This window comes from Globicephala melas, chromosome 1, assembly GCF_963455315.2.
Source record: "Globicephala melas chromosome 1, mGloMel1.2, whole genome shotgun sequence".
Taxonomy (NCBI): domain Eukaryota; kingdom Metazoa; phylum Chordata; class Mammalia; order Artiodactyla; family Delphinidae; genus Globicephala; species Globicephala melas.
In genome coordinates, this window is record NC_083314.1 from 187,470,432 (window position 1) to 187,494,856 (window position 24,425).

The window sequence follows — 24,425 nt, forward strand, 5'->3', positions numbered from 1 at the left end:
GGCGGACTTTGGCGACGCTCCCCGGCGGTGACAGCGGGCGGCGCGCGCGGGCGGCGGACTTTGGCGACGCTCCCCAGCGGTGACAGGCGGGGCGGGGCGGTGGCGCGGCGGCCTCGTTCCGGGGCGGGCGGGCGCCGAGCGCGGCGCGGCGCGGCGCGGCGCGGCGCGGCGCAGGCGGGCGGGCCGGCAGGGGATGCCGCTCGGGGCGCCGCGGTCCTCGTGCCAGTGAGCGCCTCGCGCCGCCGCAGCCATGACGGTGGAGTTCGAGGAGTGTATCAAGGACTCGCCGCGCTTCAGGTGCGCCCCCGGGGCGCGGCGCGGCCCTTTGTGATCCGCGGGGTCGCCGCCCCTCGGGGCACCCGGGGCCGCCGGGGGATGGGCGCGGGCGGGGGCGCCGGTGCCACCTTTGTGCCCGGCGCCGGGGCCAGAGGCGAGAGCAGGAGGACGCGTCTCGTACAAAGCCCGCAGCGCCCCGGCCCGAGAGCCCGGAACAAAAGATGCCCCTTGTGCTGGTCGCCGCGCGCGGAGGGTGCGCGCGTGGGGCGGGGCGGCCGCCGGCGCGGCCACCTCTCCGTGGGAGTGTCCGCCCCGCTTTGTGTCTGCACCTTCGTGCTGGCCACCTGCACAGGGCTGAGACCTAGCCGGGCGCTGCAGCCCGGCTGTGGCCAGGGTCGTTTGCGTGCGTGGGGCGTCTGCCCATGGAATCTGTCTTGGTCCTCGTGCCCAGAGCAGTCAAGGGGGCAGGCAGCTGGAGCCTCGGTTAGGGCCTCGGGCGGCTGCTTGGCAGCGGTGACCTAGGCACCTGGCAGGGTGGGCGCTACCAGAGCAGACTGGGTTCCAGGGACTGGTGGAGGTCTGCGCTGTGGCCGGCCCTGGGTTTGTGCTTTTAGTCCTTCCTGGGAGTGCAGGCGGGCTTATCCGTGTGAACACGTTCATGGTGCGCGCGCATCTGCTTTAACGGGGCACCTCCCGTGTGTCAGGTGCTCATGCTTGTGCTCGTGCTCGGGTGCACACGTGTGAGTTCTGCTCCTCTGCACCCTCCCTTGAGGTGCCAGACCTTGGACGTGAATGTGTGGGTGAGCTGTGCACCCCTGGACTGGCTGCTTGATGCGTGCGTCCAGACTAGTGCTCGGTGCACGCACACGTGTGCATGTGTCACCTCTGGGTGTGAATACAGATGCATAGTGGGTGTGTGTCATAAAAGTGTGAGTTTCGGCACTAAGCATACGTTAGTTTCTTCCTGTGTGCATCTCAGCACGGGCTGCGTGTCTATACACGGTATCCGCGAGTGCACCCTTTTGCGTGTGCGTTGCGCTGCTGCGTGCATGCGTGTTTGATGGCACGTGTGCATATCTGCCACGCCTCTGCACACACGCACTTGGCCGTGCGCGAGTGTGCACGCGCGTGCGCTGGGTCTTTGGGGTGTGTTAGCCAGAGGGCCTGTGTGTGGGTGTCTGGAGGGCCTCAGCATCAGTACCCTTACCCCCGACTCCCTAGAGCCAGCCCCTTGCCCAACCGCCACACAAGGGGTCAGCAACAAAGGCCAAGAAAGGCTGGATGAGGGGTAGGGGTCGGACCAGAGAGTGGCCCCAGGCCCCGGGCAGAGTGCTGAGGGCCACCCTCTGTGTTCTCCCATCTTCTGTTCCTGACTGCTTGAGGGAGGGGTGTAAGCGACTCGGCACCCGTGATCCTGGGCCCCCAGCACGGCCCAGGCGGCGGGCGGAGGTGTAGCCAGGGCCGCAGCAGGGGGCCTGGTCCTGGCCGAAGCACCGCAGCGTCACCCTGGCCCCCGGCTGCGGAGCCTCGTGCTCCCCCTCCCGTCGCGGAGGGGCCCAGGCCCAGCTTGCCCGGTTGGATCAGGGCCGCTGGCACCCCGTTCACCTCCAGGCCTTCCCTCCCACACCAGCCTGCTCGCTGGTGGCACCCACGGTGCGGCAGTGGGTGCAGCAGCGCCTGGGCTTTGCCATGCTTCCTTGGAGAGTGCCCAGCCGAGACCAGGCTGGGGTCCAAGGAGATCCCCCGACCTTGGGCCACAGAAGCTGCACTGGGTGGGTTTTGGTTGGGCTGAGATGTGATGGCTTTTGAGGCTTTTCTGGGGTCCCCTTGTCAGTACCGCTGAGGATGTAACCTGGACTTCCTGGAGGCCAGCCTGGGGGCAGGGGGTTAGGGCGGGGCCAGGCAGGAGAGTGTGGTCAGCGATGGGAGCCCCAGCCCTGGGAAGGGGGACCCTGCCTACGTGCTCTTGGCCTGGGGAAGCCCCACAGCCCCGGGATGCACGTGGCTGGAGGGGTCCAGACTCTCTCAGACCGGCGGGGTGCCGCTCACCCCTTGTTTTCGGTGCCCCCTCCCCGGGGTGGGGCTTCAGGCGCTGAGTCATGGCTCTGGTCGGGGAGCTGGCCTCACCCTCTTCCCCAGCATCCAAGCTGTTGAGGAAATCCTGGAGGGAGAGCAGGAGAGGAGGCCTTGGTCCATGGGGGTGGGGAGGAGAGACCTGAGGGGCGTGGGGCCCCCGGGACGGACTGTCTGCTGAGCGCCCACCTTGTCTCCATGAGCACACTTGTCAGCCTCTGGTGCATCCCACCCTCACCAGCTCTCTAGGGACAAACCCCCCATCCCAGCCCAAGGGTGACAGCTCTCCACGCAGCTGGCCAGGGCAGTTGGGGCGGCTGAGCCTCATCCCCCTCTTCTGGGTGGGTGGTCCTTCCCTGCCCTGGGACCCTCGGAGGGGGAGGGGGAGGGGAGGCTACAGCAGCCGTCAGGGTCCTGCAGTCTCAGGCGGGGGCACCTGCAGGCCGTGGGCCACCACCGGTCCAAGCGGATGTCCCCTCTGACCCCTTCCTTCTCTGGAACTCAGACGCCCCTCAGCCCATGGGGAAGGGATAGGGGCTGCTCAGAGAGGAGGAGGGTGGTGGGACGGTCCAAGGGTCCTGACGGGGCAGCCTGGCACTCACCCCATACCTCCTAATTGAGGGCGTCCCGAGCTGCACCCCGCGTGAGGGACTAAGTCCCTCCCCCCAGGCCTGGGAAAGCCTGGAACACGCCCCTCCTCTGCCAGCTGGGAGGCAGCGAGGGGCCAGCGACGGGCCGCTAGACCTGGACCGCCTCCTCTGCCTCGCCCTGCCCTGGCCCTGGCCGGAGCTCCTTCCCTGTTGTCCCTGGTCCCCCGGAGGCCAGATGGGCCCAGCTCGCCAGCTGAGTGGGGCGGGGAGGGCAGGATCCTGGCCCTATTTCCCTATTTCCTGTTCCCGGAGTGTTGGGGGTTGTCACGTGCCTGATCCATCTGCCTCTCGCCTTGCCTTCCGGGATTCTCCGTCCACTGGCTTCTCTGGTGATGTCAGACGTTAACTCTTCCCTCCCCAAGGCAGCCCCATTGGCAGGCCGCGCCCGTGGGAGTGGGCTCCTCCGGGGTCTGGCCCACTGCTCCTGCCAGGCAGACGAGGCCTACCTGGTATTCTGAGCTTGGGGAGCAGGCAGGAGGTAGGGGCACGCCTCTGCAGGCATCTCTCGGGGCCGCAGAGCTGCTGAGACAGGTCTGCCCCGGGGCCTGCCAGCCCCAGGCCGGGGTGGGCTGCAGCAGAAGCTGAGGGGTGGGGGGGGGGGCCAGAAGGGGTTCGGGGTCAACCCTGAGACCTGGAGAGGTACAGGGGCTGGGCCGGGGGGGGTGACCAGCGAGGCCCTGCATGTGCACCTCCACGGGACCCCGGCCGCTCCCTCTGTGCTAGGGACCTGTCTGACCACCCCTTTCCCCCCACCCCCGCCCGTCCACAGACCCCAGATGGGGGCGTCACAGCCAACTGGGCCTCTATGTGCCTGGGGTGGCAGTGGGCCCTGGTGGCTCTGCGGCTCTGGAGTCACGGTCCCAGTCCTGCCCCCTCTCCCCCTCCCTCTTCCATCCCCCCTCACTGCCACCCTCCACCTCCTGGTCTGTCTGAGGGGCGTGTGGAGGCAGGAGGGCCTGCAGGAGCCAGTGGCCATCGGCAGAGTAGCCCCTTCCCACTGCTGACCCCTTTGGGGAGGTGCCTGGGAGACGAGGCCGAGCTGAGTCAGTGGGGGAGGCTCGCTGCAGGTGGGTCTCCAGCCACCCTGTCCCTGTCGCAGGGCAACTATCGACGAGGTGGAAACGGACGTGGTTGAGATCGAGGCCAAACTGGACAAGGTGAGGGGGGCCTGGGGGCACACGGAGGGCCCGCGGCTACTCTCCCTGTCCCCCACGCGGCCCTGGCCCAGTTCACCCATGGCCACCAGTGTGAGCGCGAGTATGCGTGTGCACAGCACGTGGGCCTGTCCATCACCGGCCTGTCACACCCATACCGGGGTGTACATCCCACACACACCTGTGTCTGCCGGGTCTCCTCCCGCCAAGCCAAGCAGGGTGGGGGACCTTGGCGGGGGGCGGGGGCAGCTGCCGGGGGCTGTGCCTCCGAGTGCCTGGGTTAGGGGCCAAGGGCACAGGCTTCAGAGCCAGAGGGAGGAAGGAGGGGTGGCACCCCTGAGCCCCTCGCTGGCTGGGTTCTGTTGACCCTTGTCCAGGGCCACACGCCCCCCCCGGCCCTGGGTTCCCTGCTCCTGGCTCCCCTCCCACCTCCCACCCTGGAGCCGAGGCCTGGGGCATGCCAAGCTGTCCCCCAGTGCCAGGTGGGCTCAGGAGGGTGGGCGGGCGGGCGGGCAGTGGCCTTCCCTTCCCGCCTGGGGCTGCTCGGGGGCAGCTGTGTCCTGGGCACTGACGGACCCGACCCTGAGCTGAATTCCGGCTGCCCTGTCTGGGTCCCTGCCCGTGTGTCCTGGCCTCTTGGTGGCGTGAGGGTTGCCCCATCCGTCGTCCTGTCCGCAGCTGGTGAAGCTGTGCAGCGGCGTGATCGAGGCTGGCAAGGCCTACGTCACCACCAACAGGCTCTTCGTGAGTGGCGTCCGCGACCTGTCCCAGCAGTGCCAGGGCGACACCGTCATCTCGGTGAGGGGGCAGCTGACCTCTGACCTCTAGTCAGGGGCGGGCGAGGGCAGACAGCCCCTCAGGGTGCCCTGTCCCTGGGAGCAGGTGGGCGTCTGCGCTGGGCTGCGGCCTGTGGGCGGGAGGTGCCGGACACTGGGGCACAGCCATCCCATCTGAGCAAGGGTCTTCCCCCACCCACCCACCCACCCTGCCCCCAGGAATGTTTGCAGAGGTTCGGAGACAGCCTGCAGGAGATGGTCACCTACCACATGGTGAGCCCTGGCCGGGTGGGGGCGATGGGGGGGCGGAGGGGAGGATAGGGCAGGGCCCACCCACCCGGCGGCTTCTTGATCTGTCGTCCCATCCACCCCCATCCCAGGCAGCCCCCGCCCCCACCCCTGCGGGCTCCCTGCAGGCCCCGCCCAGCCTGGAAGGCTCTGGGCTGGCTCCGTGCGCTTGAGCTGAGCTGGCAGGGGCGGGCGGTGGGGGAGGCCACGTTTCTGCTCCTGCCGGGGGTGGGGGTGGGGGGTGGCACATCGCCGAGACAATGCTGTGTCCCAGGTGAGGGCCAGACCGCCAGCCGGGAGGCACCTCGACCCTGCCCGGGGCTGAGGGCAGCGGGGGCTTGGGGTGGGCAAGGCCTTAGAGGGTCATCCAGGGCCACCCGGCAGGGGTCATGGGCCAGGCAACGAAAGCATCTCCCTGGCTGACCCCACAGCTACCGGATGACTCCCAACCTCGCTGCTACCCAGACTGGTCTGTGTGAGCCCCTCGAGCCCCTCGGCCCCCACTGTGGACACACAGAACAGACCGAGGCACACGTGGGTGGTCAGACCGTGGCCTGGAAACCAGAGCCCCAGACTAAACAAGGGGCCCATCCCCTGTAGGGGAAGTTCAGAAATAAACCAGCGCCGGATGGCTTGCCGTCCTGCCCCGTGTGTCTGTCTGTCTGTTCCTGGTTAGGCCCCAGCTCTCTCTGGGGTCTGATTTTGGGTCCGGCCAATGCTGCAGGGAGGCCCCACCCTACCCCCGGGCCAGATTACTCGGGAGCTCCGGCTGCATCTCCATCCCTCTTACTGCAGGGCTGGGCATCCCCCAGGTGGCCTCCCAATGCCGGGCAGCTATGGGTGTCCCTCGGGATTCTGTGTGCGCCTGCCCTGTCTGGGCTGATGTGGGGTGGACCATAAGAGGGGGTCCATCTGGGACAGCGTTGGCTTCTAGTCTGGCTGAGAGCCAGGTGGGGGGGACGGGCAGGTGGTCACAGCTGTCGCCTCTGGCCGCCGACCCAGGCCTGGGGGCCCGTGACCCTGCGAGTCCGGCTCTGTGAGGGTGGGGCTGGACGGGCCTTTCCCTGGTTCTCACCTGAGGGGCCTGGGGCCTGGCCTCTGGGGTCATGTGGGGACAGACGCCTGACACCCATACCCTCCTTTGCCCCCAGATCCTGTTTGACCAGGCCCAGAGGTCTGTGCGGCAGCAGCTCCACAACTTCGTCAAAGAGTGAGTGGCCCCGAGGGAGGCTTGGCCTCTCCCGGCCCCGGGAGGTGTCAGGGTGACACCCACGCTGGAAGGGGGAGCAGACGCAGCTACGCTTGATCTGGGAGGGTCCAGGGGCCTTGGCAGGGGTCTCAGCTCAGTGCTGTGTGTACAGCTGGGGAACCCCCAGAGTGGAGAGTCCGGAGCGGGGTGAGGCTGGGGGTCCCCCCAGGCTGGACCAATCCCGGGAGTGAGGGGGAGGGGCCTGAGAAGGAAGAGGCAGCCAGCGGTGGCTAGGGGGTGGGGCAGCGGGGCTGGAGGCTCGGGGCACAGAGGGGCTGGGAGCAGGGAGAGCGTTCCCTAGAGGTGGGAGACCCCACGTGCACCCCTCCTCGGACCCCCTGACCTGACGCCCACCGGCCTCCAGAGACGTGCGCAAGTTCAAGGAGACTAAGAAGCAGTTCGACAGGGTCCGGGAGGACATGGAGCTGTCCCTGGCGAGGAACGCGCAGGCCCCGAGGCACCGGCCGCATGAGGCGGAGGAGGCCGCGGGTGCCCTGGTCCTCGCCCGGAAGTGCTTCCGCCACCTGGCGCTGGACTACGTGCTCCAGGTCAGCCCCTGGGTGTTCCCGTGTCCCTGCAGACAGGGAGCTGCTGTCTGGAGGGGCCCCTCTGGCTTGAGAAAACTTGAGATGCTTGGGAACGGACATGGGGGGCGGATGCCCACGCAAAGGCCCGAGGTGGGGTTGGGCTAGGGACAAGCCAGGGCTGTGGGCTGCAGGGGGTGGAGGCCTCGAAGGCCTTGGGCAGGGCTTGGAGGGACTTGAAGCAAGGGAGAGAATTTGTGGCTTTTGCCTATGGGAGGGACCCAGTGTCCTGAACTGCGACCACAAGAGGATGGATGGGCACCAGTTCAGGGAGCTGAAGATGAGCTGGAGGTCTTGGGGGACCACAGCACCCTGAGTGGACAGTGTGGCAAGGTCCAGGTCGTGGTCCGACCTTGGCCCTGACACCCCTTCACCTGTTCACTCCTCCCCTGGCAGATCAACGTTCTCCAGGCCAAGAAGAAGTTTGAGATTTTGGATTCTGTGAGTGCTGGATGAGGGAGAGGGGTTGCCCTCAAGAATAGGCACGTGCCGCAGGCGTGCTGGGTGCGGGTGCAAAAGCTGGGGCCCCGGCCACTGCCCCTGGGGGGCGGGGCCTCACCTGCGTGCCCCGCCCCACCCCCCAGATGCTGTCCTTCATGCACGCCCAGTACAGCTTCTTCCAGCAGGGCTACAGCCTGCTGCACCGGCTGGACCCCTACATGAAGAAGCTGGCGGCTGAGGTGAGCCTGCGGGGAGGGGGCCCTGGGGCCGGCTTGTCAGGGGAGGGGGTCCACATCCCTCTCTGTGCCCTTCCCCACAGCTGGACCAGCTGGTGATCGACTCGGCAGTGGAAAAGCGGGAGATGGAGCGCAAGCACGCCGCCATCCAGCAGCGGGTGAGGCCCTGCAGCCCTGGCCGCCCCCCCGAGGGGCTCCGGGTCCACTGCCCCTCACCCCGCTCCACGCGAGGACCTGGGGGGCCCAGCGCACAGACACGTGCCCCGTCCCTCCCCAGGCTGACTCTGATCTTTGAACTGCAGTCAGAGGCGGGGGTCCCCACCCTCAGGGTCTCAGCACAGTGGAACGGTCACTTAGATGCCAGCGCCAGCCCCCTCAGCCCACAGACGCTGGGGCTGCAGCTGGGACGGGGATCCTACTGCGGCCACAGCTGGCCGGGCGCGGCCGGGGGCAGAGACGGGCTGCGGGGCGGGAGCTGACAGTCCCCAGCCGTCAGGGAGGGGGCAGGGCTTCACTCACTGGCTCTCTCCCTCCTCCCACCTCTCCTGCTCTCGCCCTCAGACGCTGCTGCAGGTGAGTGGGCGCCCACCCCGGGGGGAGGGGGCCCCCGGTGGGCAGGGCCTCTGCCCTTCCCGCCCCGCGGCGTTTCAGCACCAAGGACACCTCCACGGCCCCGGCGCAGCTCCCGACGCGCGGCCCGCTCCAGCGGAGGTGGCTGAGCTGGGACCGCGTCCCCTTCGTCCCCTTCGTCCCCTTCGGGAGCAGCTGCAGCTGTCCCCTCCCGCCCCCACTCAGCCAGGGGAGCAGGTGGCTGGGCCTCCTCTCCCACTGCCGGACGCCCAGGACAACGCTCAGTGTCTCCCCAGCCCGCGTGAATGGAGCTCTGTCAGGCTGGTCGGGGAGCCCAGCTGGCGACATGAATGGGGGACAGCTTCCTTCCTGATCCCAGAGCCTGCTGCTCTGCCAGGCTGGGGGGTGGGGGCTGGAGCTCTCCGGGCCCCCAGCTGTGACGGGAGGCATCTGCCCCCACGGGGTTTTGGGTCAGGAAGCGGCTGTGAAGACGCCCCCCCCCCACCTCGCCTCTGGGGCAGCCCGAGAGGGCGGCAGTGTCCCCGCAGCCGCGGGTGGGTGCTCACTGGGGGCTGGGCTCCGACCACCCCCAGGACTTCTCCTACGATGAGCCCAAGGTGGAGTTTGATGTGGACGCTCCCAGTGGTGTGGTGATGGAGGGCTACCTCTTCAAGAGGGCCAGCAACGCCTTCAAGACATGGAACCGGTAAGGGAGGGCCCTTCCTCAGGGGGTGAGGGGCAGGCATGGGGGCCGGCCCGGCCTGACCCCTCCTGGCCCATCCCCCTGCCCAGGCGCTGGTTCTCCATCCAGAACAGCCAGCTGGTCTACCAGAAGAAGCTCAAGGTGCGCTGGGCCCAGGCAGCAACGACCGGGGCCTCCCCACCAGGCCTTGGGGTGGGCGATCGGTGGGGGGCGTCACAGGGCTGAGGGTGCTGACAGGCACCAAAGCCCGAGTGGCCAGGGACAGAGGCCACTCAAGTCTCAGGCGGTCGGCGTCTCTTGAGCAGAGCAGTGGATGGGCGGTCGGTGCAGGGCAGGGCTGGGCACTGAGTGCGAGGGCCACGGCGGTGCCGCCCGCAGGACGTGCTGACCGTGGTGGTGGACGACCTCCGGCTCTGCTCCGTGAAGCCCTGTGAGGACGTCGAGCGCAGGTTCTGCTTTGAGGTCGTGTCGCCCACCAAGTGAGGAGGCCCGGCCCAGGGCGGGCGCGGAGGGAGCCCCTGCCCGCGCGGCCTGACGGCCCTTCCCCGCAGGAGCTGCATGCTGCAGGCCGACTCGGAGAAGCTGCGGCAGGCGTGGGTTCAGGCTGTGCAAGCCAGCATCGCGTCCGCCTACCGGGAGAGCCCCGACAGCTGCTACCGCGAGGTGGGCCCTCCAGCGCTCTGCACACGCGCGCACAGCTCCCGCAGGCCGCACGCGAGCAGGCGTGTGCATCGTGTGTACGCGCACGTGAGCGTGTGTGCACACATGCGGGCGCGGGCTCGGGCCTCAGGGGCCTTGGCCTGTGCCAGCACCTGCGTCTGGGGAGGAGGAGGGGCCCCGCTGGGGAGACTGGGGCTGGAGCTCCCATGGGGCTGAGCGACCCCTCACCCTGTCTCCAGAGGCTGGACCGCACGGCGTCCCCGTCCACAAGCAGCATCGACTCTGCCACGGACTCTCGGGAACGCAGCGTCAAGGGCGAGAGCGTGCTGCAGCGCATGCAGCACGTGGCGGGGAACAGCCAGTGCGGCGACTGCGGGCGGCCGGACCCGCGCTGGGCCAGCATCAACCTGGGCGTGCTGCTCTGCATCGAGTGCTCGGGCATCCACAGGTGGGACCACGGGGTGGCCAGGTGGGGCGCGGGGGCCAAGGCGTGCCCTGACTCCCCCTCCCCCCGCCTCGCCATCCAGGAGCCTGGGCGTCCACTGTTCCAAGGTGCGGTCCCTGACCCTGGACTCGTGGGAACCGGAGCTGCTGAAGGTGTGGGGGGCCGTCACAGGCCTCTGGATGGCTGGGGGCAGCGGGTCGGGGGCGGGAGCCAGGTCTGCAAGCCTGGGGGGCGTTCAGTGAGCTGGGCTGATGCCCACACCACCCTCTCCTGCCAGCTGATGTGTGAGCTGGGAAACAGCACTGTGAACCAGATCTACGAGGCCCAGTGCGCAGGGCCAGGCAGCAGGAAGCCCACGGCCAGCAGCCCCAGGTGAGGTGGGGGGCAGCCTGGGCAGGGCCAGGGGACCCCCGGCCCACGAGTGCAGCCTCACGTCCAGTCCTGGTCCAGGCAGGACAAGGAGGCTTGGATCAAGGACAAATACGTGGAAAAGAAGTTCGTGCGGAAGCCGCCCTCGGCACCGGCCCGGGAGGCCCCACGGCGCTGGCGGGCGCAGAAGTGCCCACGCCACCACAGCTCCCCCCGTGCCCGCACCACCCGCCGCAGCAAGATCCGGATGGAGCCCGTCCCGCCCTCTGTGGCTGCTCTGTGCTCAGGTGGGAGGGTCTGGCAGGTGCGCCCCAGCTCACAGGCCTGGGCAGGGCGTGAGCCTCCAGACTCTGGATCCCAGGGAGGCCGGGGTGTGGGGGGATGGTAGGAGGGGGGCAGGGCTCACGGGCACCCCAAGCTCTGCCCACCTCCCACCGCAGCCTGGTTCCCGCCCTGCAGGCTCCACAGAGCCCAGGTTCCGCAGGGACTCCCTCTTCTGCCCGGATGAGCTGGACTCCCTCTTCTCCTACTTCGACGCGGGGGCTGCTGCAGCCGGTCCACGCAGTAAGTCCCCTGCTGCCCACCCCCCCCACCCACACCCCCGCTCAGCAGGGGTAGCAGGGCAGGAGCCAGGCACGCTCGCCTGGAGGGTGGATGAGTGCGGGACAGCCTCGGCCACTCGCTCAGGGACCGGAGGGACGGGCTTTCCTTGCAGGAGGGGCTGGTCTGGGGATGGGGAGAGTTTGGAGGTCAAGCAGGGCTGAGGCTGGGACAGTATCTTGAGGGGCCGGGGGTAATTTGGCCACTGGCTTGGAGGCTGGGGCCATGACCCTCAGGAGTGACGTGGGCACACAGGAATGTGCGTGTAAGGGCGTGACTGTGCACACAGGTGCACGCCTGTGAGTGCACGTGCATACGTGTGTACCTGCGTGGGCGTGTGCCCATGCACGTGTGCACGGGGCTGCTGGGGGCGGGACCAGATCCTGAGAGAGTTGTGTGCATCTTCCCCAACCCCTGCTGGAGTTGGGGGTGCAAACGCTACAAGTCAGGGCTCACCCCGTTAACCGTCTGTCAGCACCCACTGGCCTGGGGCGTGTGGGCACAGGCGTAGGTTGGGGCCAAGAACTGGCCAGGCTGCTGGGGTGACGGAGGTCCCCTCAGGCAGCAGAGGGCACTGTCTCACCATCCCTCAGCCTGGTTTCATCTGTGAGGGCTGCCCTTGGGTGAGCAGGGCCAAGTTCGCTCGCTGTGGCCTGGGGCTGTGTCTGGGGCTTGGCAAAGACCCCACCTCTGGGCGGTGACCGCCCAGCCCGCACTGGCCACAGCTAGGGCTGACCTGAGAGGGCGGACTTCCACCTGTGGCTGTGCTCCTGGGGGACGGGCGATCCTGGCTCTCTCAAGCTGTTACTTGATTCTCTCCCCTTTCCTCCCATCCTGGGCAAGACTCCCCTCTCCCTCACCCCGCAGCACCCCCCGGAGGGTGGGTAGGGTGCCAGCCTTCCCGCAGGGCTGTGGGAGCAGGCAGAAGCGCTCAGGACCTCCTCTGCTTGCGGACCCTGCAGGTCTGAGCAGCGACAGCGGCTTAGGGGGCAGCTCCGACGGCAGCTCGGATGTCCTGGCCTTCGGCGTGGGCTCCGTGGTGGACCGCGTCACTGAGGAGGGTGGGTGTGCAGCTCCCCAGTCCCGTGCCACCTGTCCCCCACCGCGGGCCAGGTCAACGGCCCTGACCGCCCCCTCCTCGCAGAGGGTGCCGAGTCGGAGGAGTCCAGCGGCGAGGCAGATGGAGAGGCGGAGGCCTGGGGCCTGGCGGACGTGCGCGAGCTGCACCCCGGGCTACTGGCGCATCGAGCGGCGCGCACTAGAGACCTCCCTGCACTGGCCGCGGCTCTGGCGCAAGGAGCCGAGGTCAACTGGGCTGACGCGGAGGACGAGGGCAAGACGCCGCTGGTGCAGGCCGTGCTGGGGGTAAGTGGGCGCGGGTTTGCACCCTTCCACGGCGCGCACGCGGGGCCCTTGCCCTCTGCTGAGGACCGGGCTTCGTCCTGCTGGGGCGCCCAGGGAGGCATAGTGGGGGGGTTGGGGGGTAGGGGGTGGGGGGACAGGGGCCCTGTAAGGGACCATTTCTGTTGGTCCGCTTGGTTTGAACCCACCCCCCACCCACCCCCCAGGGTTCCTTGATCATCTGTGAATTCCTCCTGCAAAACGGAGCGGACGTGAACCAAAGAGACAGCCGGGGTCGGGCGCCCCTGCACCATGCCACGCTCCTGGGCCGCACCGGGTAAGTCGTGGGTGGGCCGCGCCCCTGCCCCCTCCTCGCCCACCCTCCCCTTCCCCACCCCCCCTTGCCCCCCCGTGGACCCGAGTCTCCTGCCAGGACCTGCCCAGGGCCCGCCCCGACTTGCTCCTCCGCCCTCAGCCAGGTCTGCCTGTTCTTGAAGCGGGGGGCGGACCAGCATGCCTTGGACCACACGCAGCAGGACCCACTGAGCATTGCGGTGCAGGAGGCGAATGCAGACATCGTCACACTGTGAGCACAGCACGGGGGCGGCGGGGGCCGGGCGGCGGGAAGCGGGCGGCGGGTGGAAGCGCCTCACGTGGCCCTCCCTCCTCCAGTCTCCGTCTGGCGCGCATGGCCGAGGAGATGCGTGAGGCCGAGGCGCCTGCTGGCCAGCCGGGGCCCCTGGCTGGCAGCAGCCCCACCGAGCTCCAGTACCGCAGGTGCATCCAGGAGTTCATCAGCCTCCACCTGGATGAGAGCTAGGGTGGCAGGGCCTTGGCGGGACCCCCACCGGCCCATTTCCTGAGAGCCCCGGAGCTCCTGGAGCCCTGCTGCCTGCTCTGCCCCCCTCGGAGCTGCCCTGACCCCCACGGCCCGGAGCAGGACCCCAGCACTGAGTCTTCTGAAGCTCCATGTCTCCCCTGGGAGGTGCTGCATCACCCCACCCAGGGACCCTGTGTCTTCGGGTGGCCCCTCCCTAGGGGGCCTGGGTTGGCTCGTGTCACAAACCACTCTCAAGGCCCCACATCACCTCGTGCCCCTCTCTGCCCCCCCAGGCCCGTGTCACCTCGTGCCCCTCTATCCCTGGGGCCCATGCCGCTTGGCGCCCCACTCTGCCCTCAGGGCCTGTGTCACCTCGTGCCCCCACTTTACTGCCCAAGAACACTGACCTGCTAGTAGGGGCCCTCCCACATCCCCAGAACCCCTCCACTAGGCCCTGGGGCTGGTGGCTGGCCACCAGCACGTGGCGAGGGCAGAAGGGGCCGCCCATCCAGGGAATCAACCCGCGTACCTCACTTAGCGACCCCAGCATCCAGGCTGGGCTTCTTGGGTGCTCGGGGGGCTCTGGCCTGGGGCCTTAGCCCTGGCTGGGTGCGGATGTCCCGAGGCCGCGTGGCTGGCCATGCAGGCCCTCGTGCCCGTAGCCCCACCCATCCCCCCCTTTTCCCACAGTGGGTGGCAGGGGTGTGGCTCTTCCCACCCCTGCATCCGACATCCTTTGTCACGGGCTGAGGGGTTTTCTACAATGATCTCCTTCTCACTTTGTCTCACATCTTTTCTCTGGACTCAAGGACCACTTTGACCCCCAGCTCTGCCTGCTGCTAGGGGAGGCGCCTGCAGCTCAGCCCTGCCCCCTCGCCAGCCTTCCCCCACCACCACCTCCGGCTAGACCCATGGGGCCTCGGCTCACTCCCCAGGGCCCTCTGATGCCTTCTGCATTCCCCTTCCCAGAGCCCTGGGGCACCGGCTGGGCCTCTCCCCAACTCGGGCCCTCGGCCAGGCCTAGGCCAGTTGGTTGCTCACTATGCAAAGACTGCCCAGGGAGGCCCCATGGGCAGCAAGGTGGGTGCGGACTGGGCTCCCAGCTCCCTCTCCTGCTGGCTGTGACCCCTAGAGAGCAGAATCAATGCCTTCCTCTCTCCCTGCTTGAGCTCTGCCCCCGCCTCCCGCCCCACTGCCTGCATCAGGGCCTTTGCTGCGGCCTCGGCTGGCTGGCGGGACCCGCCTCCGTTCCAGATCACAGTTAATAAAAGGCCGCCTGCACCTGCTCCCTCGCCTCGCCCACCTCACTCCGCTCTGTCTTGGCTGGGGACGGGGGGGGGGGGGGGGGGCGGTCTCTGCGTCCCCTGCTTTCCCCAAGGGGAGGCCCTGCGTGGGACAGTACCAGTCGTGCCCCCAAAGCATGTAGTAAGGCAGAGCCCAGTGCCCCTGCTGGCGGCCTCGTGGAAGCCCGGGCTGCTTTGATTAAAACCAACTCCTGATACCCCATTCCCTGGCCCTCTGCTCTCCTCTGGGATGGACACCAACTGGCGAGGGTGCTCTGGCCCTGGCCTTGTCCCCTGGGCAAGCTCTGGCCCCACGCCCTCCCGTTCCCCAGCTCCCACCGTGTCCGTGACTGAGGGTGTGGGGGTGTGGTCTGAGGTCTTCAGCTCGCTGCGGGGGTGGGGGGAGTGGGGGGGGGCGCACGGCAGGACACACTACAGCCACCAGGTAGAATCATCCATTTTACTGCAAAGCAGGCCCAGGTCACTGAGTGCCCGGGCCTCGTCCTGCCCTTTCTCCCACTGGCCCTGAGCGAGGGGGGCTCTGCCCGATGCCTGCACACACCTGCACGGAGGTGTAGACAGACGTGTTGATGCTCGGAAACATGTGGATGTATGACGCTGACACCAGACAAACACACTCCCTTGGGGCGCCCCCCTACCTCATGCACTCGTGCACACTCCTGCATACGGGAGATGCTCCGTCACGCCCTGAACGCGAGGCTCCCGAGTGGTGGGGACGCTCCCCTGCTCCCTGCCCCAGGCCTCCCCGAGACCTGTGAGGTCACTGCCCGGCAGGCAGCTGCGCTAAGAAGGCCCTGTGTGCTAGCGCCTGGCGCCTGCCCGCCCTCGGGCTCTGGTGCCGCTGCTTCTTGGGCCCCGGGTTTGGCTCGGCTGGCCGGGGGTGGGGGGGGCCTGTGGGGCGGGACTGGCCGGCCCTGGGCAGCCGGGAGAGCCCACTGCTGCCACAGCTCCCAGGGTCAGGCCACTCGCAGGCTGGTTCAGGTGTCAGGAGTTTCCGGGGCCCACACCGGGCTGACCTCCAGCCAAGACCCCTGCCGGAGCCCCTGCAACATCATGGGAGGTGGAGCTGGGCCCCCGGGCGTTCGACGTCATGCCTGCAGCTACCCGGCCACCAGCCGGCCTCTGGCTCGGAGCGGGCATCCCCGTGGCTGCCCTGGGCTGGCCCCGAGCCCCGTGGAGCTGGCGGCAGCACAGCAGCAGGGCGAGGGCCGCAGCGTCCAGCAGCAGCTCCAGCATCTCCACGACTGAGAGGACACAAGAGCCGAACCACGGGCTCCAGAGGCTGCCCGTGACTGAAAGCAGCTGTGGCACATATGGGTGTTGCGGGCGGTGAGCGGCGGCCCCGGGCGCCAGCCCTGCCCCACCCCCGCTCATCGGCCCGGTGGCTGCCGAGTAGACGGGTGTCCTCGTCCACCGTGCGGTAGCTGAGCTCCTGAGAGAAGATGTTCACCTTGGCCAGGTTGCTCCTGGGGCGGGGCACAGGCGAGAGGGGCGGGGCCGTCCCTGGGGGCGCTGAAGGGCGAGGATGGCAGGGGGGGCGCCAGGACATGACCTCAGCAGGAGGGGGCTGCACCCACCTGGGGCTCGGGCTCCGGGGGCCTGGCCCGCCCTGCACACACAAGGCTCACTGGCTGCGGCTCCTCCCCGGGCGCTGTGGGGCAGTGTGAGGGCAGGGCCTCGGGGACACAGGTCAGTCCGGGGAGGGCTCCCTGCCCCTGAGGCCTCACCCCGCTTCCGGGACTCACGGCTGACTTGGAGGAAGGCCAGCTGGAGGTCCCAGCGGAGAGCTTGCACGAAGACTCCCTGGGAGAGACAGACCCCGTCACATCCCTGCGAGGTGCCTCCGGGCGGACCCCACCCCGGCACTCCCCACTCCCCTGCAAGGCCGGGGGCAGCGGGAGGCGCAGGGAAGCCGGTGGGTCTCCAGGTCCTTGCAGAGGCGGCGGAAGCAGTGACCTGGGGAGGGGGTCATGGGTGAACCTGCTAGGAATGACCCAGGGGCGGTGGGGAGGTCTGCCCTTGACGGGGCAGCCTGGGACTCTGCCCCCCACAGCCCATGCAGGCCGGCAGAGTGGGGGGGCTACCCCAGGCCGGGTGCCGCACGGAGTTGCAGTGCTGGGCCCCCGTAGGCAGGGGGTAGAAGAAGCAGCCGCAGGAGCGGGTCTCCACCATCAGCGGCTGGAAGCAGGAGACCAGGCAGGCCTGGGGGAACAGCGGGGACTGGAGCTGTGGGTCCAGGACCGCCGCCCCTCTTCCGGGCCTGCCGCCCGCCCACCTTCCTCCCACTGGCCTGTCCGCCCCCCAGCTCCCACTCCTTGCCTTAGCCCCCCCACTCCCCAACCCCCTCCCTGGGCCCCTCCCCCCTCCTTCATGCCCCCCAGGCCCCGCCTCACCTGCCTGGTGCAGGAGGCGGTGTACAGCAGCTGCACGTCCACGCCCCCCGTGCTGTCTGTGCAGTGCCCACAGGGGCTCCCGAGCCGGTGCACCTTGTCCTGGGGGCAGGGGGTGTGGTTCAGTTCTGCCGCCCTGCCCTGGAGCTCCCGAGGCCCCAGGTTTGGGCACGGAGGCCAGGAGCCTTGAGGCTGGGCGGCCCACCTCTCGGAGGTGGTCTCAGTCCCTGGCCGATGCTGAAGGCCCCCGGTGCTCCAGGAAGGGCGTGTGGTCACGCGTGCGGATCACGACTTTGATGCCGGCCTCCGTGGGCAGCAGAAGAAGATGATCCTGCTGCTTCGCCCCGAGGGCCAGGCTGACCCCTGGGGGAGGCCGGGGGTGAGGCCAGGCCGGCCTGGACACCCCGCCCACACCCAGCCCAGGCTGGCACTCAGCGTGGGTGATGCCAGGGTGCTGCGCGGCCCAGACACCGTTGAAGGTGTAGCAGCTGCCGTAGCTGGGGTGGTGCGAGGTCTGGAAGCGTCTGGAACCAGGGGCCACGCTCAGACCCGCACATACCCCTGACCCATCACCCTGTTGTGTGCAGCCCCGGGGTTGCAGGGAGGGGACCACAGCTGCCTTATCTCTGGAGGGAGCCGTGGGGCCGGCAGACCACTGCATGGGGCGTGGCGGGGCGAGCAGCCACCCGCCTGCACTCACTGGGCCTGGCGGTCCTGGCCGTCGTAGCGGCAGGAGAAGACAGTGTCTGCCGCGGCTGTGGTGGCCGTCCTCGTGGGCAGCAGGCCCAGAACGTTCACGCGGTGCAAGCGGTACCACTCCCGGGCGGCCACCACGCCGGAGGAGTAGGCCTGCTGGGTGCAGTCGCCTCCGGCGCTGTTACACTGGGCGGCACGGGGTCAGCGTGGGGCTCCAACCTGCCCCGTCCCATGCAGACCTCCCAGGGCTGGGACACTCACCAGTTTGCAGCCCACTCTGTTCTGGCCCCCCAGGGGGCTCAGCCTTGGAGGTGGATCCCGCGGTCCAGCTGGAAGGTGGGCTCGGGGCCCGGGGCCTTGGCCCCTGGGGCATCCACGCTGTCGCTGAAGTTGAACCCACACAGGGAGTAGATGTTCTGCCGGGCAAAGTTGTCCAGCGCCCACAGGGGGCGGCGGGCTGGGTGTGGCCTGGGGGCAGGGCCAGGGTGGGGGGCAGCAGAGTCAGAGCCAGGCCCCGAGTCCCCACGACAGCCACGCACACTGCGGGGAGAGCCACGCCGGTCCCCACGGCACTGACCTGGGTGTCACGGAGAGCAGAGCGGCCCCCATCCCCCGCCGTCCTCAGAAGCCTAGGAGGGGGTTCGGGAGCCGGGGCTGCAGAGGGAAGTCAGATCCCCGGCCTGCCTGCCCCACCCACCGTGGACCCCGCCACCCTCTGGCTCGTTCACGGCCCCTCCCTGTCTTTGGAGTGTTGCCCTGCTCCTTTCTCGGGGGGCCTGCCCTTCTGGAAAGTCCCCTGCCACCCTCCCCTCCCCCTCCCCGGGCTGCCCAGCGCCTCAGCGTCCCTCCGGGTGGCAGTGGTCACACCAGGATTCCGCTGGCTCTCGCCCTTTAGCCCGCTCCCGGGGCTCAGGGCTGGGGAAGGCTCAGGGCTGGGGAAGGCAAGTGGTCCACGATGGGGGCTCCCGCTGTGACAGCACGTGGGGAGGGCCCCAAGCTGGCTGCAGCCCTCACCGGCGCGGGTTCACGTCGCACAGGGTGACCGACAGGAAGAGCTTGCGCTGTGCCGCGCTCCGAGTGTACGGACACCGTCATGATGACCGGGTAGCGCCAGTACTGCCTGAAGAGGAGCCCGAGCTGCCAGCAGAGCACGCCCAGGGCCCGCGCGAGCCGCAGCCCCCAGGATGCAGTCTTGAGGCGGTTCTGGCTGGAGCACACAAGGCGGATGGCGCCGTGGATGGTGCCGTTGGTGCAGAAGGTGGCGACCAGCTCCCTCAACGAGGCGCGCAGCTCCACCAGCCTCTCCCCACGCTCCTCCTCGGGCGGGGGCGGTGGTGGCGATGGCGGCAGCTGGGGGCACGTTCGGGTCCCCAGCCCCCCACCAGTTGCTTGGGCCATGGCTCCAGCCTGAATCCCAGAAGCGAGCCTCAGTGGGGTCCCAGCCCACCGTCCGGTCTGACCCCACCCAGGTGTCCCCACCCGGGGCCATGCCATCGACTTCCATTCTCTGTCCCTGGGAACTCCCGGGACCGTCGCATCCCTCAGCCTCCAGTGGCCCAGCCCGGCCTGCTGATGCCCAAGAGAGGCCCCATCAGAAGCTGGTCCATACTTGGGACCGACGCTGCGGCCCTCCCCTGTGATGACCGGCAGGGCACCAGGCGGCCTCCGCGGGTGTGTCTTGTCATGGCCAGAGCTGAGCCTGGGCGGTGGGGCAGGGACAGCAGGGGACATGGTGTTCAGGCCACGCCTGGCCTTGTTTGCAGGCAGGCTCGAGGCTGGGTGGGTCTCTGCTGCCATCTGCCAAGTGGGCCAGGGGCCTCTGGTGAGGGGCAACCAGGTGACCTGCTCAGTGCTGAGGATTGACGGGACTCTGGGCCTCCACGGCCTCCACCAACCCTCAGCGGCCAGCATGGCCACTTTGACTGGGGCCGATGGAGCCAGGCAGGTCTGGCCACATCTGGGCCAAGGGTCAGGCCTGTAGACCGGTGGGCGCTGCTGGCCTGGGGTGGGGAGTTGTCCACCGAGCTGAGTCCCCAGGGATGGTCCATTCGTGGGCCTCGGGCTTCCGGAAAAGTAGGCAGCAGGCTGATGGGCCAGACGTGGTGGGGATCTGAGGGCCGCAAGGAGGTGGACCCGAGGCCTGCCTGGCCCCCATTCCCACCCGGAGGCTCCAGCGTACCGGGACCCAGGTCCCCCAGTGTGCAGGGCCGTGGAGCCCTGACCAGGTCAGGCCTGCCGGTCCAGGACACGCACTGAGTCACTGCCCGGGCCTACTGCGGACTTCCCACAATGTCCCCATCTTGGTCTGAATCGTCAGGCCTCTCACACTTGGGGTGCAGCCCCCTGAGTTCTGGCCCCTCCAGCCAATGGGGCCTGGGCTGGCGCTTGGGGAGGGCGCTGAGCCAGAGGAAGGGCCTGGTGCATTCAGCTGGCACGTGCTGGCACCCTAGCACCAGCCAGCTGTGTGGGGCCCAGGCCTCGGGTTTGTGGAGGTGGCCTGGCCAGGGGCACATGCCAGCATGGGGTGCTGATGGCGGGTCCCACACGGGACAGAGCGCTGCCCACACGTGTGTCCCGTGATCACACTGAGCCCTCACAGGGAAGGCAGGATCCTCAGCCCTGTGATACTGGCGAGGCAAAAGGGGCTCCAGAAGGTTCTTTGGGACTCCGTACCGGCCGCCTCCCCCCCCAGCTGGAGCAGGAGGAGGGTGGCTCTGGAGACCCAGGCACCTCCAGGGCTTCCTGAGACGGGGAGCAGGGTCCTGCCACTGGGGCGGATGCGCTGGGGTGAGTGTGGGCACCGCGGGTCCCTGACGCCTCAGCTGCGGCAGGAGCAGGGGTGCATGGCCCCTTCACGCAGCACACGCACACACACACACTTGCACGAAAACACACTCCTCTCACACACAGCAAGCCCTCTGTCAGTGGGGGTGGCGTGATGAAGGTGTGGACAGGAGCCCCTGCCCTCTCACGTGGGATGTGGCCCCTCCACTTCAGGCAGGGGAGACCCGGAGAGATGGCCTGCCCCAACTGCCCCGGCCACAGGCCACCTCAGGCACCCCTGGGACCTTGAGGCTGGAGCCTCCCTGTGTGGGTGTCTCCAACCTCCCGTGCTGGGTGGCTGCGACAGTGGCGGTGCTGCTGGCGGTTCTAGCAGGTGACAAAGCAGCCGTGGCCCAACGCTGGCCAGGCAGCCTCCTAGTTACAACAGGCTGGGCGTGGGACGTGGCGGTGGGGAGGGACCCGTCTGGGGGCAGTCACACCTGCTCTGGTCCTGGAAGGGGAAGCCTTTGGCTGCAGGCACTGGCGTCTTTCCCCGGTGGGAAGCTTTCCTGCCCCGGTTCCTTGCGCCAGGCTTGGGGCCCTGGCCCTGGCTGGGGTGAGGGGCCCGAGGTTTCTGGAGGGCGAGGAGGGACCCCGCTGCAGCAGACCCTGCATGCCCCCTGCCCTGTCCACTCTCCTCCAGCCTGGCCTGCAAGGATGCCTGCTCGCCTCCACCTGCCAGGCCTCTGACCACAAGTGTTTGTGGCCAAGGGTCGCTGGGCAGGGGCCTTCATTCCCAGAACACAGGGGTCTGCCAGGGCTGGCTGCCCAGCCCCTGGGACAGGCGGGGACTGTGGGAAGGAGCTGGGGCCCAGGTGGGAGATGGCGCCCACAGCTCAGCCTCCCAGGAGATACTAAGACCACGCACCACCCACGAAGACAGCACCACACCCTAGGGACACACCATCTCGGTTGCTGAAACCCTCGGCCTCAGTGTGGTTGCATGAGGCCAGCCAGTGTGCTGGAGGCAGGACAGCCCCAGGGTGACAGGCCGGGGGACCCAACATGGCTCTAGGATGACCCAGAGGCCTCGTCATCCCAAGTGACCGGACCCTCAGCCTGGTCCCAGGCTTGAGGGGTCGACTCAGGCCCTCTGCCCCTCCCCACACAGGCTCTGGGTTCCTGACACCCCACCCCAAATCGGTGCTGAGGACCCGGGCTGAGATGAGGGAGGAAGCCCCCACCTCCACCAGGCCCTTCTGGTGGGGCCTTGGCTCTGAGGAGGCGTGAGGTCACCAGCCTCGTGGCTTTGGAAGGAGGCAGATGGCCACAGGAGACCTCTGGGAGAGGGAAGTCACGCTTGGGGAAGAGCTGGCCCTGGACTCATCTGGGCGTGAGTGCGAATCACAGCTTTGCCACTCATCGACTGTATGACATTGCCCAAGTTACTCAACTTCTCTGAGCCCGTTTCCTCAGATACAAAGTGGGATTGAGTTTCCTCGAGGCTCAGAGGTGAGACCAACTGATGTCACTGGGCCAGTGTCAGAGCCCCTCCTTCCTCCTCCTGAGGCGGCCACCCCAGAGCCTGCCTTTGGGAGGGCAGAGACACAGAGACTGCGTCCAGTGGCAGTGAGGCCAGCAGCCCCCTCCTCCCTTCTGGGCCCGTGCCCTCGCCTGCCTCACCAGGCCCCTCCAGTCCCTGGAGGAGCAGTAGGTGGTGCCTGGGGGCGGGACAGGGCTTCCCCAGCTCCCTTGACGGCTGTATGTTGAAAGGATTAGAGAAGGGAAAGGCGGAGGGCCCCCGTCCCCCGCCCTCTCCCCAGAAGGACGGCTGGCCCTAGCCTTCAAGTGGTGGCCTTCACCGAGGCTGGGCCTAGAGGCACCAAGGCGTCCCTTTGCAGGCCGGGGCTGCCCTGCAGACTGCGGGTGCCTGGGCTCCACCTCCACCCTCAGGGACAGCTCAGGGTTGGCCCTGGGGGAATTCCAGTGCAACAGACGTGAAGTCTGAGCTCATGGGCTCTGCACGTGTGTGTGGGATTCCTGGGGGGGTGGGCAGGTAGGGGCATCCTCCCCGCCCTGGAGCTGGCCCATCTGGAGTCCATGCCCGCCGGAGGGTAAGGGGCCTCCTCGGTGCAACTGCAGAAACTCTCCATCCCCCAGGCATTGACCGCAGTGGCAGGCAGGGGCTCCTGCCACCACAGAGGGGGCTCCGGCTGGCTGCGGTGGGCAGAGTGCGTGACGCTGCCCGTGTGGGGCTCAGGGTCCGGCCGTGGGTCTGCCCCACACCTGCGTTTGAAACACTCTGGCGCCTCAGGGTGGCCTCCCTTGTAGAACTCTCCGTGAGCTAGAAACAGCTGGGCCCACCCTGTGTGGGGATGGCAGAGCCCGGGTGCGGGGGAAGGCGGGGGAGTGAAGGGCAGGCTGAGCTATTTCCTGAGCGTGGCAGCAGGAGGTGGGGCCTGGGGACTGTCAGCCTCCCCAGGAGGAGGGCGGGCCAGCACCGGGGGACACTGGGGGCCAGAGACGTAGCAGGCTGGCTTCCCACGGGCCGACTCGCCTGGTGCTGGGCCGAGGGACGACGGGCACTCCTTCTGCTTCTGCCCTGGGTCAGGGGCCAGCCCTGCAGTGGCCGCTCAGATCCTGCCTGAGGCGCCCTGGGTGGGCCAGACTCGGGGGCGAGCATGGCCGCCCTCCCGCCCTCTGCCAGTGGCCACGGCTACACCCGTCAGGGCTTGGAGTCCACCGTCAATCGCCACGTGGTCAGTTACCCCGTTGACCGGTGGTCTATTCCGAGAGGCAGTCAGGGTCGTGGTCAGGGGTGAGAACTTGGGGTCTGAACTGCAGCTCTGCTGCACGGAGCCCTGTGCTCTGCCCAGCGACGGCCCCTCCAGATGGGTCCTGGCTGACGAGCACCACCAGCCTCACAGCCGAGCCGGCAATGGCACAGCCTGTGTGGGCACCCCCAGCCCCATTCACCAGGAAGGGTAGTGTGTCGGCCTGCCCAGCTGCCCAGCCCTCCCTTTTCCAGAACCCCACCTGTGTGCCATCCTCACGTGCCCCCCAGTGTTCCCCAAGGCAGATGTGAGGTGCACATGACACCTCCAGGCCCCGTGGTCAGGGCTGTCTTGATGCTGTCCCAGTGGCAGCACCCTCTGCTCCCCGGGGCCTTCCCTGGCCGCCCCACCGCCCTGCTCTGCCTCCCCCTCCCCCAGGGCCAGGGAGGGGGCCGTGGGAGCGGAAAGCCAGCCTCAGTGCGGCATCCACGGTGCATAATGACCCTATTGATGGGCTGGGTGGAAAATTCGGTCGGGAAACAGTGCAACACTTTTTATGAGGACAGCTCTCCCCCTGGGCAGGGGCTGGGCAGGCTTCCCACGGCGGACCCCACCTGGCACAGGTTCTGGCGGGGCTCCGGGTCCCACGCGTTACCGCAGCCACACAAGGCCACCCAGGACTCGATTCTCAGGGCCCCACGTGGTTCGGTCACTGAGGCCCGGGGACGCAGAGTGCCTCCCCCGCTCTCCTGCTAAATGGGCACAAGAACTGGGCCCCCCAGTCCGCACTGGGCCGATCCTTTGAAAGGGGGCCGGCGGGAGGGTCGGCGTCCCAGAGAAGTCGGGCGGGGCTCACGCCGGCACCGCGGGGGTCACCCTCTAACAGAACCTGTCTTCCCGCGGAAGGCCGGGGTTCCTAAGGAGGGGAACGTGCTCGGTGGGGGGCCCCGGTCCGCTGCGGCTGCTGACTCTCCCCGGGGCCGCCAGCCGGACAGCGTTGCGGCTGAAGGATCAACCGGAGGGCCGCAGCTGTCAGACCAGACGTGCAGAAGGGCTCGGGCCCCGCCCCGCGAGGCTGCAAGCCACTGCCCATGCGCTTACTGTTTCCGCTTCCTGGGGCGGGTGGCGGCTGCGAGACGCAGGCGACGTCCGCCCGGCTGCCTAGAGAGGTCGCCCCCCGGCTAACCGCGCCCCGGAACCGGAAGCGTGGATAACCCCGCCCCGCGAACGGCCATCTTGGAAGCAGAGGCGGAGGCGGCGGCG

The 24,425-nt window shown here is 68.5% G+C and overlaps 2 protein-coding genes across 2 annotated transcripts; one reads left to right on the forward strand and one right to left on the reverse strand.

The window, feature by feature from the left end:
- The first annotated feature begins 160 nt into the window (after positions 1 to 160).
- ACAP3 (ArfGAP with coiled-coil, ankyrin repeat and PH domains 3) lies at positions 161 to 14,521 on the forward strand. The gene is made up of 24 exons (XM_030881633.2): positions 161 to 297; positions 4,099 to 4,156; positions 4,832 to 4,951; positions 5,149 to 5,202; positions 6,369 to 6,427; positions 6,831 to 7,014; positions 7,447 to 7,491; positions 7,635 to 7,730; positions 7,811 to 7,885; positions 8,289 to 8,300; positions 8,891 to 9,003; positions 9,090 to 9,141; positions 9,379 to 9,479; positions 9,552 to 9,663; positions 9,900 to 10,108; positions 10,188 to 10,257; positions 10,383 to 10,477; positions 10,556 to 10,761; positions 10,934 to 11,038; positions 12,037 to 12,135; positions 12,219 to 12,439; positions 12,643 to 12,752; positions 12,891 to 13,001; positions 13,088 to 14,521. The coding sequence occupies exons 1-24, from the start codon at positions 251 to 253 to the stop codon at positions 13,233 to 13,235; spliced, it is 2,502 nt and encodes an 833-aa protein (XP_030737493.1). The 5' UTR covers positions 161 to 250; the 3' UTR covers positions 13,236 to 14,521.
- Positions 14,522 to 14,981: 460 nt separating this feature from the next.
- SCNN1D (sodium channel epithelial 1 subunit delta) lies at positions 14,982 to 24,390 on the reverse strand. The gene is given in 11 exon segments (XM_060295567.1): positions 14,982 to 15,867; positions 15,944 to 16,042; positions 16,281 to 16,338; positions 16,413 to 16,495; positions 16,624 to 16,741; positions 16,933 to 17,031; positions 17,135 to 17,453; positions 17,630 to 17,822; positions 17,930 to 18,093; positions 18,640 to 18,686; positions 18,688 to 24,390. Coding segments are annotated over 11 exon segments (2,373 nt in total). The 5' UTR covers positions 19,537 to 24,390; the 3' UTR covers positions 14,982 to 15,523.
- Between the last annotated feature and the right edge of the window lie 35 nt (positions 24,391 to 24,425).